The sequence below is a fragment of the Ochotona curzoniae genome, unplaced genomic scaffold (assembly GCF_017591425.1).
Source record: "Ochotona curzoniae isolate NIBS_2020 unplaced genomic scaffold, NIBS_Ocur_1.0 contig_1274, whole genome shotgun sequence".
NCBI lineage: Eukaryota > Metazoa > Chordata > Mammalia > Lagomorpha > Ochotonidae > Ochotona > Ochotona curzoniae.
The window spans coordinates 6,079,172-6,095,921 of record NW_024465023.1 but is presented as its reverse complement, the minus strand read 5'-3'; the positions used below and the strand labels follow the sequence as shown (position 1 = coordinate 6,095,921).

Genomic DNA, 16,750 nt, shown 5'->3' with positions numbered 1-16,750 from the left:
GAATGAAGTAGAAAGATTTGGAATATAATTTCATGTACCACTGTTTAGCAGATAGCAGGTAATAATAAGTATAAAAACAATTGAAACATTTAACATCATGCCCATAAGCAAGAATGGGCAAGCGGCTGTTTATATTTGGAAATCTTTTTAAGTACATATAGTCACACATACATATATACCCACTTCACATATGTTCTTGCACAAAGTGCTTACTACGCTGATGTCTATGATGTCATGACTTAAGAATTCAAATGTCAGTTTGGCCCCAAACACTAGAAACGGGCGTTCAGGTATGGCAACAGGTACAAAATCATAGAAAACAACCTATGATTATTAATGCAGTAGGAAGACAGAAACATTGTACATTCTAGTGTCATAAAGCATAATAACAGATTACCAAGACAGAAGTAACTGAGCTTTTGAGTAAGCTGTTTCTGGCAATAGTTTCTTTTTGAATTATAATCAGACATGCATTGGACACATTTAAAAATATTTTAAAAGAAAATACAGCCAGCGATTAAAAAGCTAGACTACCTTTTTTTTCCAATTTTACTATTAAAATTTGTTCCTTACCAAATACCTATTCACCTCTCTTTCCTTTCTCAAAGTTTGAAAAGGTCCCATTTTACAGTCTATTCTCCATATCACTACAACACACATACACTAACAATTTATCAGGCATTGTTGCACTAAAAATATGGTAATAGTGATTCCCTGCAGTTTAGAATTTAGTGAGAATAACATAATGAATAATGTCATAAGAAAACATGGCTTAAGCAATAAAACACCAATATCAAGGTGTGACAGCAGGGGTCTACTGCAGCTAAACCATCTTCCTCACCTCCCACTTCTATTAGGAAAACATTCCCACTGCCTTTTCTGAGTGTTCTAGTGAAAACCAACTTCAAAGCCAACCATATAGCCAAAAAAAACCCCACAAAAAACAAAACAAACAAACAAACAAACAACCTTTGGCAGAACTGAATACTCTGCAATTTATATAGAACGATTAACATAGGGATATTACGGCACTGAAATAACTGCTACTTGCCATCCATATCAGTTTCCATTTCTTCTCCTTCTTGTGTTGTACTGGGTCTCTGGATCTTTGGCTTGATCACAAATGGGCACTCTTTTCGGCACAAATCTACTTCGTGCTACAATCAAGGGTAAATAAATTTTAAAATTCTATATATGCTTCAGGGATTTAAATACAACTAACTACAATAGAGAATTTCCAAGTGAAATTATAGAACTGGCTTCCAGAAACAGAAGAGGGGCAAGATGCTTCCTTGATAACACATTTAAAAAGGCCCTGTGAATTCAGCGCAATGACTCGATGGCTAATCCACTGCCTTGCACATGACAGAATCCTATGTGCATCAGTTCATGTCTTGGCAGTTCCACTTCCCTTCCATCTCCCTACTTGAGCCTTAGAAAAGCAATAGAGAATGGCCCAAAGCCTTGGGACACATCACCCACTGTGACCCTGAGACACAGACCTCCTGGCTTCAGATCAACTCAGTGCTAGCCATTGTGGTCATTTGGGGAGTGAACCAGCAGATGGGAGATCTTAGCCTCTGTTTCTCCTTCTCTCAGTAAATCTACCTTTCAAATGCGGGGAGGTGGGGGAGAGAAAGAGAACCCTCGGTTCAGTTCTCAATGGAATCAAGTCTATGCAAAGTGCCCCTTGGCAGAATAATACCTCAAGTCTATAAATGAATATAGAAAGTCCACTATGGGATTGAAAAGCGGCCATGTCCAGGTTGGTTATGAGGTCAACCACTCTCACAGCTCTGGTAACAAATGTTATCTGGTCCTGTTCATCACCAAGAAACTTTATGACCTATTAGGGGGAGAAAAAAGAAATTAAAACAATTGAACTAAGGACAAAGAGCATGTTAGTAAACATGTTCTGAGTCCTCATGTAGGTATCATAGTACTGGGGGGAGGAGGAAGGCATTGCCTGCCAGGTGTCTGCTCCATCTTTAAGGCCTCAATCTAGACTGAAGTAATGGGGACACCCAGCACTTAGCACACTTAGAACCTTTAGTGAGAAATAGCCAGTCCCCAGTAAATCATAAAAGCTTACTGCTATGACAGCACAGTTTGAAGGTACCTCTATATACATTTCATGCATTTTCCTCATGGTCACAACTAAAGTTTCAACATTATCTTGCAATGATCTCACTTTTACTCAGTACCTCCTGCTTCATTGCTCTCTCCTGGATTACATTAAAATCTTAACAATCGACATAACTGGTCTTAAAGTGTATTCACGAAATAATCAAAAGGCCAAAATAAAAAAATATATATATGGGAAACTTTTTCTGGGAGTTTTCTTACAACATCTGTTTCACTGTGCTATTTCACATACTCAACCATAAAACCTCTTTCCCCATGAATGTATTTTAAAACAGTAGCACACCTTCAATAAGGCTTCCATCATTCCACAGGAGACCAAGGCTTCCCCACCAGCATCGTAGCTTGCCAGGTGGTATAAAAAAGAGAAGAGAGCAGTAGCAAACTGGTGAGGGTATGGATCCATGGAAGGATCTGCAATGGAAGTTTGGAGAGGGAGAAAAACAGCTCAGAATCTGATGTTAAGATGGCTGGATATTTAAAAAGGACATCTTTTCACCTATTAATAATTACTACCAAAACTCACCAATCATGGCCTGGATACAGTTCCTTACAAGTACCGGTAAAAATCCATGGTAGGAGGCAGTTCCAGTACAATCAATAATACTGCTGAGTTTGGGAGTTCTCTCCAAGTGAACAATTGATGTCAGCGTCCGTAAAGAAGCAGCTTTAATCTCCTATACAGAATGAATCAAGTTTAGAAGGCAATACGAACTTCGTTGCCCATATCCCCAGCAGTTAACTGCCTGACCACTTAGAAGTTAACTGCCTGGGCATCTGCAAGGCTAGAGACTTAATCCTGAAAACTCACCATTAGCTTTTCAGATCAATATTCAAGGAGGAAGAAAAAGGGCTAAGCCTCACTTATGGGAGCCCTATCCCCTCCAAAAAACCTGTCCGCCTTTTAGTGTTTTTGGGAAATCCTAAAGGCACATAGGTAAGAGCCTGATAAACAGAGATAATTCATAAATACTTACCATGAGCTGCTTATCTGTTATCTGAAGGACATCTACTAACTCCTCTATCAAGCCATTGTACAAGATACTGTTTGCTGATTCCTGCAAGGCATTGGAATACACTGCAAAGGCAAAAAGAAAACACTAAGCAAGCAGGTAGAAGAGGTTAAGCCACTATTCATGGACAAACCCCTTGGACTCTGTAGCATCAGAGGGCAGAATCACAGAGGTTCAGACATTGAGGATGGGACTAAACATGGTGATAAGCCCAAAATACCACATGCCCACACTTAGTACTGGTAGGCTCAAGTATTTTGGGGAATGGAAACATGAAAGGCGGAATTGCTTTCCAGATTTTTATGCCTGTATCATAAGTACTGTTAAAATAGAAATCAAGAAAGCTAAAAACTAAAAGGATGAAAAAGTGGTTGATAATCTGAAGATTCAGACCAAGAGTCCAGGACTGATTCCAAAGCACATGATTTTCATTTTACTGTTTCCACAGTAAAGGTTTACAGTGTTGCCTACTTAAAGTGTCTTTTGATTGACTTTAAAATTAAACCCCTGAAAACAATGGGAGAATAAGACTAGAAGGTAAGAGCAATGGTAGGACAGTGAAATGCAAATTCATTTTAAAAACAAACAAACAAACATTAAAGACCAAATCCAGGTCAGCAAGCATCATAACCTCTTTCTGGTCCAACATGAAGGCCCTCAAGAAGGATAATTAAATTCAGTGACCACTGGGAACAGTGACAATTTAAATCACCTGTTATGTAACTTCGGTAGGTCTCACTGCAACAAACATGGGTGAATTACAAGTAAAAATGCAGTCCAAATAGCCTACTTAGGGGCTCTTAATTATAGTGTTTTCTCTTACCTAATATAGATATTGCATGCAGTCTGGCCTGAACAGCTTGGAGCCGCTTTCTATGGTTTGAAAACCCATGGGCCAGCCGTATGTGTGTAAATAACAGCATCTGTAGAGAGCATGAGAACTATGTCACAACATCAACAGAAGAGGTAAATACTCTCTCTGGGGCTAAGTCTGGTAAAATGATATCATTACTATTTGTTAAGGTATCAAATAAAACTACTTCGATCCACTTAGGTTAGCTGACAAAACAGAATTAAAGTTCCTAGGTTAGCTGACAAAATAGAAATAAAGATTCCTACTATCCCAAGGTAAGCCATAATGACACGCAACAAAGAGAAAACATTTGGCAAGACTCCCGATTGTTACTATATGATGAATGTTATGATTAAATACTCTTAAATCAGCAGCAAAAAATAAAAAAGCCACAAGGTGAACAAGCTGAGCACTTTCTCCTTTGATACCAAGTGTTGAGAAAGCTCTCACTTTTTACTAGAAACTGATAGCCAGTCAACATTCATAAAGAAAAAAATATTAAGTGCTATCATCACTAAAAGACCAGAAAACTAAGCCCAGAAAAGCCAAACAGGCCTGCTCATGGCCTGTCTCCATCTCAATACATGTCACTAGGGCATTTGTGGAGCAGCCACATCCTAGCAGCATTTTACGATGTATCATACCTGTTTATCTTTAGGGATGCTGTACATTTTGGTAAGAGATTCCATGATTTCGGACGGACTTTCTGAAATCTACATGTTAGAGGGGGAGAGAATCCATTAGGAACAAGAGTCAAGCAAATATTAAGAAACTATCGGATAGCTAACAACTTCTCTTACCTTGTCAAGTTGTTCTATGTGAATATAATGTAGTGTGTTACTAGTTGTCTGAAATTTAAGAGAAAGCTGTTAGGAATCACCGAATACCCCGACATGCAATATACAGGCCTAAGTTGGCTCAGGGAGAGAAAACTGACGCCTCACTATTCAGACAACATGACCTACTGGAATTCTCCAATGATGCCAAGAAAAAACAAATGTAAACAGAAGCAGTTTGCCACAAAGAGAGTCCTATTTATGCAACAGCCTCCAACAAGAGAACCAAACTTGACCAATTTGGGAATGCAACTGATGCTTGTTGCGGAAAAGCTGGTAGGTATATTCAGATTGGGATGACAGAAATACAGCACAAAATCCATTTCTTCACTTGACAGGTTACAATCGGTAAAATGCGAATGAATGCAACTCACCTTCTTCTCAATTTTGACCTCAGCCCCAGGGTCTGCATAAAATTCAAAGTGTAGTGTAGTTGCACTGGGTGGATATTTCTGTGTACAAAAAAAATTTTTTTGAGCTTCTATTTATTGGATTCAGGGAAGGCACACAACATCTTAGCCCAATTTTCCCCTCAAAAGATTTAGTGACTTGTCAATCCGCTCCATAGAAGAATGTGCAGTGTATTCAGCAGCTACAACGCCGTTAATTCTGTACATGAGACGTGTAAAGAAAACGGATACAGGATACAGCCACAGGGCTGACAGCCTTTTCAGCTTCACTGTGAGAATGCAAGCAAATGCATTTTCCTAGATTTCTAAAAATCATTTTCAGAGCAAATGAATGCATAGAGCTCCCTACTCAAGCACTAGGTATGAACAACCACTGTAAACTGAGAATCTTGACCTACTGTGCCAGCACACTTGAGGACCCAAAGCACTGTGAGCCTCCTAAGGTGTACTTTGTCTCAACTGATCTTAGGTTCCTTAAAGACCCTGAACTGAAATAGCAATCTTGAAACCTCAACACAAAGAAACACTTTAGAAACATTGCAGAAAACGAATACTCTGAAAAACAACAGCAACAAAAAACCTATGTATGAATTTCCAATTTAGTCAGCACCAGAACAAGCTTATCTTTCAGTCCCACTGTCCACAAATGTTTGAAGTATCCTCATATTTCCTACTGCAAAGAAAGGTTCAGAAAGAGACCATAATTGTGCCAGGAAACATTCCTGTAAGTTACTTACCATCATATGCAAGTCTCTGCAGCACTCTGCCAGTCCAAAGCCATTCTCCTTTCCACCCCAGCTCTTGGAAAATGGAAAAAAGAAGACTGTTAAAGCAGTGCTTACTGTGCCCCATGTAGAAAACACTGAAGAGTATGTAGCTGCCTGGAGCACAGTGTAGAAAAGATAAAGTAGAGGTTGAGTTAAGAAGGAACCAATGAATGCAAGAAGTTAAGGCAAGACTCAAGGCAAGAGGGTAGGCCTAGAGGTGCTTTCTTTAATGTGATCAGTTTCTCTGTCATGTGAGGCAGCTCCTGAGAGGAACACAGGCAGCATTACATGGGCCTACAGCATGCTCGCTGACAGGTGCCTTGCCCAACCACTCCGTCTGTTTACATTCCTCTCACTGAGTTAGATTCACATGCTCTCCAGTCTCTTTCTGTTGACATTAGCTCAGGTACAAAGCTGGAAATCCTGTCTTGCTTAGGGTTTCCAAGAACTCATCAGCAAGCCCGTGCGGTAACAGATTCAGGCTACCAGCATGGCCTGAGAATGCTCCCCACATTTTAGTATTTCCTCTTCATTAGATGTGGCTATCAGGTTATCACCTACCAGATACAAATAGAGCCTGTTTTTTAATAGAGCAATAAATCACTGAAATATCCACTTACAAAGGTGTCCGTTGCTGAACAGAAAAACCAAGAGCCCCCACAATCTGCCTGCCCCTTAAAAATATAAGCTATCTCAAACTATACTTTGCCTACTGGCAGCTTTTCTCAATTTCCATCTTAGACAAAGCATAGCAATGAATAGCATACACCTAATACTACTCTAGAAGCACACATCAGGATACAATATGATGATAGTTCAGGTAATTAGGGCTTACTTCTCTGGTGGAAATGTGGGTTTAAAAAGTTTGCCTGGAGGGGCCCGTCGGCATGGCCTAGTGGCTAAAGTCCTCACCTTGAACACCCCGGGATCCCATATGGGCACTGGTTCTAATCCCGGCAGCTCCACTTCCCATCCAGCTCCCTGCTTGTGGCCTGGGAAAGCAGTCGAGGATGGCCAAAGGCCTTGGGACCCTGCACCTGTGCAGGAGACCTGGAAGAAGTTCCTGGTTCCCAGTTTCAGATCAGCACAGTACCGGCCGTTGCGGCTCACTTGGGGAGTGAATCATGGTGATGGAAAATCTGTCCTCCTCTCTGTATATCTGACTTTGTAATAAAAAATAAATCTTTTTTTTAATTAAAAAAAAAAAAGTTTGCCTGGAAATAGATTATTACATATCACTTGCTTCCAAAGGACTGAAAGCTGACTGCTGTCCTGGGAGTAATGTCGGCAGAAATACGGGAGTAAGGAATTTCAGAATTTTACTCTTTCGCAGAAGCAATGAATAAACTTATCAGAATCAACAAAACCCATTAGAACCAACTTTTATAAAAACTCTGGAAATTAAACAATACTTTATACCAACTAGCCAAATGCTTACTGGAATAGAATAAAAACTAAAATGCAGTGGAATTTGAAGTGTTCTATGGGATTTACCTTGCCCTCACTCCCTTGGCCTAGTACTGGCTGAAACCAACAGCTCACATGTCTGTCGTGAGCAGAATGCACCTTTTCCTCAAAAGCCCTGTAGTTGTGTATTACAGTCTGCTTCAGGATTTCCTCCACGATCTGATGTGGGGCTGATCAATATTTTACCTAAGTCTAAACTCCTCCAGGAGTGGGTGCCCAACACTTGTTCACAGCATTCAACGCCATGCATTCCTATGTCCTGGGCCAATACAGTTTACTCAAACTTAAAAGCTTGGGAAGAAAAGTCAGAAACAAAGGAGTGAAATTATTTGGGAAATTAAGGTTTCGAAAGTCCTCATATATTTCTAGGAGCCAAACAGAACAGAAGACATACATGACCCAGCTGGCACATTTTGTGAAAACCTATGCGAAGGTCCTAAGCATTCATCTCTGTGAGACCTCCAAGGTTTCAGATGGGAAAAGTCCATGGTAGAGTGCACCAACATATCCTGCCACTAACTCAGAGTGGGGGCCTTCTGTCTGCATGGTGGGGGAAGGGAGGTATCAGCTATCCAAGGTCCACCTGAACACTAGGCAATTGGAACAGAGTTCAGTAGCCATATACAACTTCATGAAATTATACAATCCCCAACTAATGATGACTCAATGATTTTTTTTTTCAATAGTATAATCCCATCATAAGCCAAGGGTCAGATGGACTTATGATGATGTGATTTATAGTCTTCTGCCTTTATGATGGGCTTATCAGGGCAGGAAATATCCTGACTTTTTATGGGGTTACTGGGACATGACCATTTGGGGCATATGTTGTTTACTAAACAAACCCTAAAAAGACAAGAAAAAGTTCCAGGATCAGCTCCTGCCATTGAGGACACTGGGGAGTGAAATCAGCAGATGGAAGAGCTTCCTCTCTGCCTTTCCTCCTCTATGTGTACCTGATTTTCCAACAAACAAAAATAAGTCTTTTAAAAAACCTGTGTCATGGGAAATAAAAACAAAGAAAAACAAGCACCTCTAATTTTTCCTAAGATGCGGTCCTTAAAAACCAGGCCAACCCATGCATGAGTCATGAAATTTTGATGCTACATTTGGAAGATAGTATCATTTTATTATATGTAAAGAAATGCTTCTTACAAAATTACATGAAGTACATGGCAAAACACTGACACTAGAATATTAAGGAGAAGCAAAAGCCATGAACTAAGCTATGTAAGGACATAAACACAGAATAGACAATGAAAATGTATCAAAATGATAAGGAGATCCATGGAGATACTAAATTTTCTTTCACATGTTTGTGAACATTTAAAATACTGAGCAACTGTAAGTAGGAAGAAAAGTTCTGCCACCAATAAGACAAATTCATGAAAACCTTTTCAGATATACTTCTTTTGTGTCTGGCAATGCAGTCTAGCAGCTAAAGCCCTTGCCTTACATACGATGGGATCCATATAGGCGCAGGTTCTTATCCCAGCTTCCCATCCAGCTCCTTGCTTGCGGCCTGGGAAAAAAGTTGAGCATGGCCCAATGACTTGGGACACTGCACCTGTGTGGGAGACCCGGAAGAGTCCCCTACCTCTGGATTGGCTCAGCTCCAGCCACTGAGGCTGCTTAGGGAGTGAATCAACTGATAGAAGATCTTTCTATCTGTCCTTCTCTCTGCACATCTGACTTTCCAATAAAAATAAGGTCAATCTTTTTAAAATAAAAGGATATACTTCACTTGAAAGGCATAGCTACAGAGAGGGAAGTAAACAGAACTGCTTCATCTGCTAATTCATTATCCAAAGGGCGGCAATGAATGGGGCTGGATCAGGCCAAAGCCACAGGCCTGGACTCCACTCAGGTCTCCAAATCGGTATGAGAGCCCAAAGACTTGGGATATTGCCCATTGCTTTTGGAGATGCATTAGTGGGTAGCAGAAGGGAAGAGGAGTAGCTTAGCCCAAATTGGTGCTCATATGGGGGTTTAAGATTCAAGGCTATTATTGAGAATACCTCTAATCCTTTGTGAAGTTCATTACTACACAACTGCAATTCATTTTTTCAACTACTAAGTTAGATGTTAAAAAAAAAAAAAGGTACTTCCCAATACATCTACAACTGAGTTGGATCATTAACTTGCATCAATTGGAAGATCTGGGTGAAGATGCAGATACAGAATAAGAACCATGTTTAAGCAACCCCCAAGCCTATAAGGAACAGCAGATAATTACATCACAGGAGAAAGAACACTAAGGACCCTCCTCATTGTACTCTCCTAGCTAATGTGTTATCCTATGACCCTGGTACCTAAGGAGACAATCCAACAAATGGTTATCAATCATCTCAGAGAAGCATGTAAAACACCACTTTGAGTAAATTACCCAACATCAGAAAAAGGCCTGATATTGGGACTAGCACTATGGTAAGCACAAGCCAATCCTCTGCCTGTAGTGCCAGCAACCCATAGGGGAGCTGCTTCTACCCTCACTGGCCACTTCCCATCAAGTTCTCTTCTTGTGGCTTGGGAAAGTTCAGGGGTAAAGTGTGGTAGGGTAGATAGTGGGATGTGCAAAGTGTCTGGGCCCCTGCACCCATATCGGAGACCCAGAAAAAGCTCCTGCCTCCTGTCTTCAGATGGGCTTGGCTCTAGCTGTTGCGGACATTTGGGGAGTGAATCACTGGATGGAATCTTTGTCTTTCTCTGTAATTCTGCCTAATAAAAATAAAATTTTTAAAGCCAAGTAAATGAAAGAGAAGGGAGCAAGGGAGAGTGAAAAGGAAGAGAGTGAGTGAAGGAGAGAGGAACAGGCAAAAGGAAGACTGAAGTGGAGAAGGAGAAGGGAGGGAGGGTAAGAGAGAGAAGATAGATAAATCTCAAGATCTTCCATCTGCTGGTTCACTACCCAAAACCTTGCAGTGGCCAGGGCTGGGCCAGACTGAAATAAAGAACCACGAGCCTCATGTAAGTCTGTGTTGAAGATGAAAATCTTCCCATCTTCAGCTGCTTTCCCAGGTACATCAACACAGCTGCACGAGAAGTAGACCAGCCAGGACTCAAACTGGTACCCATAGGGAATACTAGCATTGCAGGGGGCAGTTTAACTTGCTTTTCAACATGAAGCCACCCCCCCCCCCCCAAAAACAACCAACCAGACAAACAAAACTTCTTTTATGTCTAATAATACATCACCTTTGTGAAATGATGCAAAACTAACCTCATTAATCTTTGGGATACAGGCCCAACAATACCAGGCTAAACAATCAAAAATATAGAAGGGTTCCTACAGCTTCACATGACCAACACTCACCATTACACAGCTTCCTAATTTCTGCTAATTTAGCACCTATTTTAATTTGTTATATCCACTGCCTACCAATTCTATTTGTCTATTCTTACTGCTTTTGAGAAGTTCTTTAGATATCTCATCTGAACTTTAAAGCATCGCTAAATATCTCTCTCTACTAAAAGTCTGCTAACTTTTGTCTTTGACAACATTACTGAATTCTGTCTATAGATCAGCTGCTATATCACAAACTGTTTCAATGTACTGGTCCATAACAAATGAGTATATACCAGCCAGACCACCATTCTACCTCATTAATAACTGCACTACAAATGAGTTTTTCTTCAATGACAGCTGCACTATACTCAATATACATTTCAGTGCAAGTGTCTAAGGAATCGAAAGGTTATTAACTTATGTGAAAGGCAGAGTGGAGAGGAAGTGCCAGCTGCTGGTTCACTCCTCAAATAGCTTCAACAGCATGGTCTCGGCCAGGTGACAGCCAGAAGCCAGAAGCCAGGAGCCAGCAAGTCCACTCTGGTCTCTCACGTGGATGATAGGGACCCTAATACTTGGGTGATTCCAAGTATATTAGTAGGAAGCTGGAAGAGAAGCATCTGGGACTAGAGCCAGTGTTCTGGTACAATGCCAGCATTGTAAACAATGGCTTAACTTGTTGCACAACAATACAGATCTCTAAAACCTGAATTTTTAATCTAAGGGAATGGTTTTGGAGATTTTATAAATTCCTTCCCAACCATTCAACCATACATAGTATAGCCCCTATTCCGTCTACTCTTAAGCTTATAGTTTTATCCAATATGCCTTATTTTACAGATCCTCTACCTTTTTCATATTGTAAACGAGATCTTTGTACACATCATTTCCTCTTGCGACCTGGGAACCTAATGTTTAATGCTTACAATGTTCAGAAACATGCATTTGGGTGAGTTACACCTAATCAGTGTATTTTCTCTATATTTTCCTATATTTTCTCTATATTTTCATATGTCCTCAAATTTCTACTAGGGTCTATATTTGAAATCACAGAAAAAATGTTCCCCCATAATCATCGAAGCTAAAGAACAACCTGGAATTTGGATTGTATGTTATGTGAGATAGTCATTCTATCGGCTTCTAAAAAGCTCACGTTATTGTTTCCTCCCAAATAACTTTTCCAACAACTGTTATCCCTTTAACCTGAGCAAGCAAGCAGTAAGCTTCTAGAAATATTGCACAATAGAGAGCTTGTCAGAGTTGAATTTTTTTTTAAGATTATTTATTTTCATTGGAAAGTCCAACATACAGAGAGGAGGGAAAGACAGAGATGAAGAACGTCCAGCCGATGATTCAGTTGCCCAAGTAACTGCAATGGCTAGAGCTGAGCAGATCTGAAGTCAGGAGTCTGGAGCCTCTTCTGGGTATCCCATGCAGAATCCCATTTTGGGCCATCCTTGACTGTTTGCCCAGGCCACAAACAGGGAGTTGGATGGGAAGCAGGGCTGGCAGGATTAAAAGTGGCACCCAAATGGGATCCTGGCATGTGCCGGGCAAGGACTTTAGCCGTTACGTTACTGATCCAGGCCCCGGAGTTGAATTTTCATATGAAACTTATTGCTTCAACCACAATTAATACTATTACAAACTCTACATTTTACTTCATTTGAAAACATGACTCACCTCAGCCAAATGTTGTAGCCGTGTTAGCAGTGGGGTCCTCTTGTCAGATCCAAGACGTGTGATATAGTTTGATCTTTTGCTAAATACATACAGAAGGTTAAGTACAGCCAGCACCACTTGCATATCAGAGGATGCCAATAAAGTTGTCAAATGCTATAGGACAAAAGAAGATAAAGTTTAAGATTCCAGGGACACTCCAGCCTTAGAAACTTAACAATGTAACAATGTATTTGGCAACACTGACAAAAACATTCAGCAGTCACAAAAACAAAACAAAACAAAACCTTTAACATGAAAACCTGTAACATGTAACCTTGTCCAAAAAGAGCTTACTGATACTGCAGCTAGCCAATAAGCACGAAATCGCACAAATGAAAGACGTTACAGAAGAGAAAAATATGACACACTAAGGCTCCAAGTGGACCAAAGTGCTACTGGAGACCCCAATTCTGTGTCTCTTGTGCATACTTCATAAGAACTGAGTAAAGCACTGGGGCCTTCACTGAGAAGTTCGAATACTGAGACAGCTGTGTGCAAATACTACTCAAAAGGAAAGTATGACTGCACCAGACAGGATACACCCCTAAGCAACGCGAGAGGCCTATACTGTTTCTATTCATTTTCGAGACTTGCTACAAATACATCCGATCCTCCCTAGTTTAATGTTCCACGTTAGTGGACCCAATGAATTCTCAATTAAAAACATTTTACTGAAAAAGTGTGACTGTACTTAATACACAGAATTTTATCTTTTCTTAATCCTCATGTAAATATTTACACATTAAGCAACAGTATCTACACAGCATTTATATTACATTAGGTATCATAAATAACGGGAGGATATTCATACATAGACTGATTTTTCAGGAATGTGTGCATGGTAGATTCAGGCATTGGAATCAATACCCCACTGACATCAAGTGTGTATTCTGGGGAAGGGTGTAAGAGAATGAAAAGCCGCATATTAAAATTAGGACAGTGGTAAGTGTGTTAAAATGTGAAGGAATCCAATGTTTTCCTAATAGGTTAAAAATAACCTGGGGCCCAGCGCGGTGGCACAGTGGTTAAGGTCCTCGCCTTACACCCCGGGATCCCATATGGGTGCTGGTTCTAATCCAGGCAGCCCCGCTTCCCATCCAGCTCCCTGCCTGTGGCCTGGGAAAGCAGTCAAGGACGGCCCAAAGCTTTGGGACCCTGCACCCGTGTGGGAGACCTGGAAGAGGCTCCTGGCTTTGGATCGGCATAGCATCGGCCATTGCACTCACTTGGGGAGTGAATCATCGGACGGAAGATCTTCCTCTCTGTCTCTCCTCTCTGTATATCTGCCTTTCCAATAACAATAAAATAAATCTTTAAAAAAATAATCTGAAACTCCTCTGAACAACCTGGGATGAAGATCAACTCCATTTAATTTCCTAGGCGACTTATAAACATGCATTGCATTTCTCCTTGATTTCTTTAATCTTTTTTTAAAAAAAGATTTATTTATTTTTATTGGAAAGGCAGATATAGAGAGGAGGAGAGGTAGAGAGGAAGATCTTCCGTCCGATGATTCACTCCCCAAGTGAGCGCAACGGCCGATGCTATGCCGATCCGAAGCCGGGAACCAGGAACTTCTTCCAGGCCTCCCACATGGGTGCAGGGTCCCAAGGCCTTTGTCCATCCTCGACTGCTTTCCCAGGCCACAAGCAGGGAGCTGGATGGGAAGTGGAGCTGCCGGGATTAGAACCAGCACCCATATGGGATCCCGGGGTGTTCAAGGCGAGGACTTTAGCCACTAGGCCATGCCGCCAGGCCCAATTTCTTTAATCTTGAAATGTAGGCTAAGGTGGCAATACAGAACCTGTGCATCAAGCTTACAAAGCATGAAATCTAAAACCTGAGAAATAACCTGCCATTGTTATCGATACAGAAAAGCCAATAGCTCCATAATGAAAAGGGAAAAAAGGCAAACATACGAAGAGGTGTACAGCCCACGTAGGGCTGCTCTCTCACCTACCTCTATAGAACTGTACAGATGCCGAGAAAAGCTGTATTCAATGAGCAAGGCTGTGAAGTTCAGCACAGCCAGAAGAAGCATTTTTAGCTGCTCTCTTTCCGGTCTGTCGCAGACGAGCATCCATGACATGTTCTCCACTGTCTGTCCAGCATCTGCCAGGATTCCATCGAAGCGGTCCAACAGGTCCACCCAGTGATATAACTCACACTGGAGAGAGGAAGAGGAGACAAGATCACGGCAAAATACTGTGAGTGTACTCAGCAGTTGAGCCTCCTTACATGACACTTTAATTAATGAGTTCACATTCTACTTTGTGCCCTTGAGCAAGAACACATTCTGAACGGAAAAAGGATGAGAGCTCATTTTTATCCATCAAAGTAATATGTCAACAGCTGTAGACACCACAAAACCTTAAAGATGATCAAAAACTGTTACGAGGGAAAATTTTGGCTGCTTGCTGAGATCTACAGACTAACAGCCATTTCATCAGAAGGGATCATTTTTAGTTATCTAAAATCCTTGTAAGCTAAAATCAACTCTGTAAACTCTATCAAATGCACAAACTCATTCAAACAATTTTGTGGTTGAGATTCTTTATTATCATTACCTGAGTAAGAAGTCCTCGTCCTCAACTATAAAAATTCTCATTTCAGATTTTTTCTTTGCGGCCACTCTGCCTCAAAGCCCCTGGTCCAGAGCTATGTTAGGCATATGCCAGATGCTTGTTAAGGAATTGCTAAGGTGACTCTAATGTGTTGCTACTGTCACTTCAAAAAGTAAGGAAGGCTATATTGGCACAGCGAGGCCTGCCTTTCAGGAGCATGCATTCACATACCTTCCCAATGTTCCATGTTTTGATCTGCTGTAATTCCAGGAGGAGTTGGTCATCATTGCAAACTTTGAGTTTATCTATTAAGGCTCTGCAGTCAGCAGGCTAAGAAAAACAAACATGCACAAAAAACGGTTTTGAATATGAGACATAGAGAGCAAGGAAAGGGGAAAGTTAGCACTTGAACTAAAACAGTAACTTAACTTATGTTAGGATAAGTCACTTAATATATTACTCCCAAGTTATCGCAGGATTTCTACACCCACCTGGGAGAACTGTATTGAGCTCTTGGCTGTGCTCCAGTCTAATGCAGGTATCTGGAGTGCGAATTAATAATTGTGTCTGCCTAATAAATGAGCATTTTTAAAGATTTATTTATTGGCAAGGAAGACATACAGATAGGAGAAGAGACAGAGAGGAAGATCTTCCATCCGAAGGTTCACTCCCCAAGTGGCCGCAACAGCCAGAGCTGAGGGAACTGAAAGCCAGGAGCCAGGAGCTTTTGTGGATCTCCCACGCAGGTGCAGGTCCCAAGGCTTTGCGCCATCTTCTACTGCTTTTCTAGGCCACAAGCAGGAAGTTGGATGGGAAGCAGAGCCACTGGGATGCAAACAGTGCCATATGGGATCCTGGCACGTTCAAGGTGAGGACTTTAGCTGCTAGACTACCGCACCAGGCCCTAAATGAGCATTTCTTATTAGCCAGAAGCAAAATGAAAGAAAAGTAACTGCAACAGATAATACTCAACATAAACATAGCTTTCAGTAAGAAAGTCACATGACAATGTCCAATAGAAATGAAAAGCTTTAATACTGATACAAAGAAACTTGAAAAACACATGGAATGAATGGAAGTAAGTTAGAAAAGTGAAGCTTATTTCTCCCTCTAGTAAGCTTATAAAAGTTGGGGAAAATCCAAATGGCTGATATTTAGTAAGTCAACTAATTTATTGCATATGAAATATCGTTCTGAGTAATTGCCTCACATTAAGGATGTAGGAACTATCAACCCAATTTTGTACCTGTGGACATCAGGCAAGCCAATAAATCCTCAGAGACAAAAATATACAAAGAGGCAAGCGCAGGTCTAATTCCAAGGATTGCGCACTCTGAGCTACAGCACAAGGGGCCACAGAAATGCCGCCTTAATTTCCGAGTGCAGGTTCAGACTAGTTGATGGAATGAATACTAGACAGAAGCTGAATTTCTACTGTTGATACAACATCAGCTGACACAGCCTCACAAATCACAGGTTATACTGAATTGTATGATTAAGAATCAGTAACAATAAGGGAAGGGGAGGGGAAAAAGGTAAAACACAGGCCTCAGAAGAAACCATTAAGTTGTTATTGGGCTGGTGTTGTGGCACAGAAGACCAATCCTTAGCCTGTAGCACCAACCTCATCCCTTATGGGTAATGTAAATTCTACTAGACTAACTGCTACACGTCTAATCCAGGTTCCTGC

At 41.0% G+C, this 16,750-nt stretch overlaps 1 protein-coding gene across 2 annotated transcripts in view; it reads right to left on the bottom strand.

Moving 5' to 3' along the window:
* Positions 1-16,750, bottom strand: part of HUWE1 (HECT, UBA and WWE domain containing E3 ubiquitin protein ligase 1) — a 115,594-nt gene that overhangs the window by 68,729 nt on the left and 30,115 nt on the right. For both annotated transcript variants that reach the window (XM_040998236.1, XM_040998245.1), the window contains exons 4-16: positions 15,292-15,390; positions 14,457-14,663; positions 12,458-12,610; positions 5,992-6,054; positions 5,219-5,296; positions 4,809-4,856; positions 4,653-4,721; positions 3,979-4,078; positions 3,120-3,220; positions 2,669-2,819; positions 2,429-2,556; positions 1,706-1,846; positions 1,052-1,157 (exon numbers count right to left, since the gene is read on the bottom strand). In XM_040998236.1, coding sequence (XP_040854170.1) covers positions 1,052-1,157; positions 1,706-1,846; positions 2,429-2,556; positions 2,669-2,819; positions 3,120-3,220; positions 3,979-4,078; positions 4,653-4,721; positions 4,809-4,856; positions 5,219-5,296; positions 5,992-6,054; positions 12,458-12,610; positions 14,457-14,663; positions 15,292-15,390 — 1,444 coding nt within the window. The remainder of the gene's footprint in view (positions 1-1,051; positions 1,158-1,705; positions 1,847-2,428; positions 2,557-2,668; positions 2,820-3,119; positions 3,221-3,978; positions 4,079-4,652; positions 4,722-4,808; positions 4,857-5,218; positions 5,297-5,991; positions 6,055-12,457; positions 12,611-14,456; positions 14,664-15,291; positions 15,391-16,750) is intronic.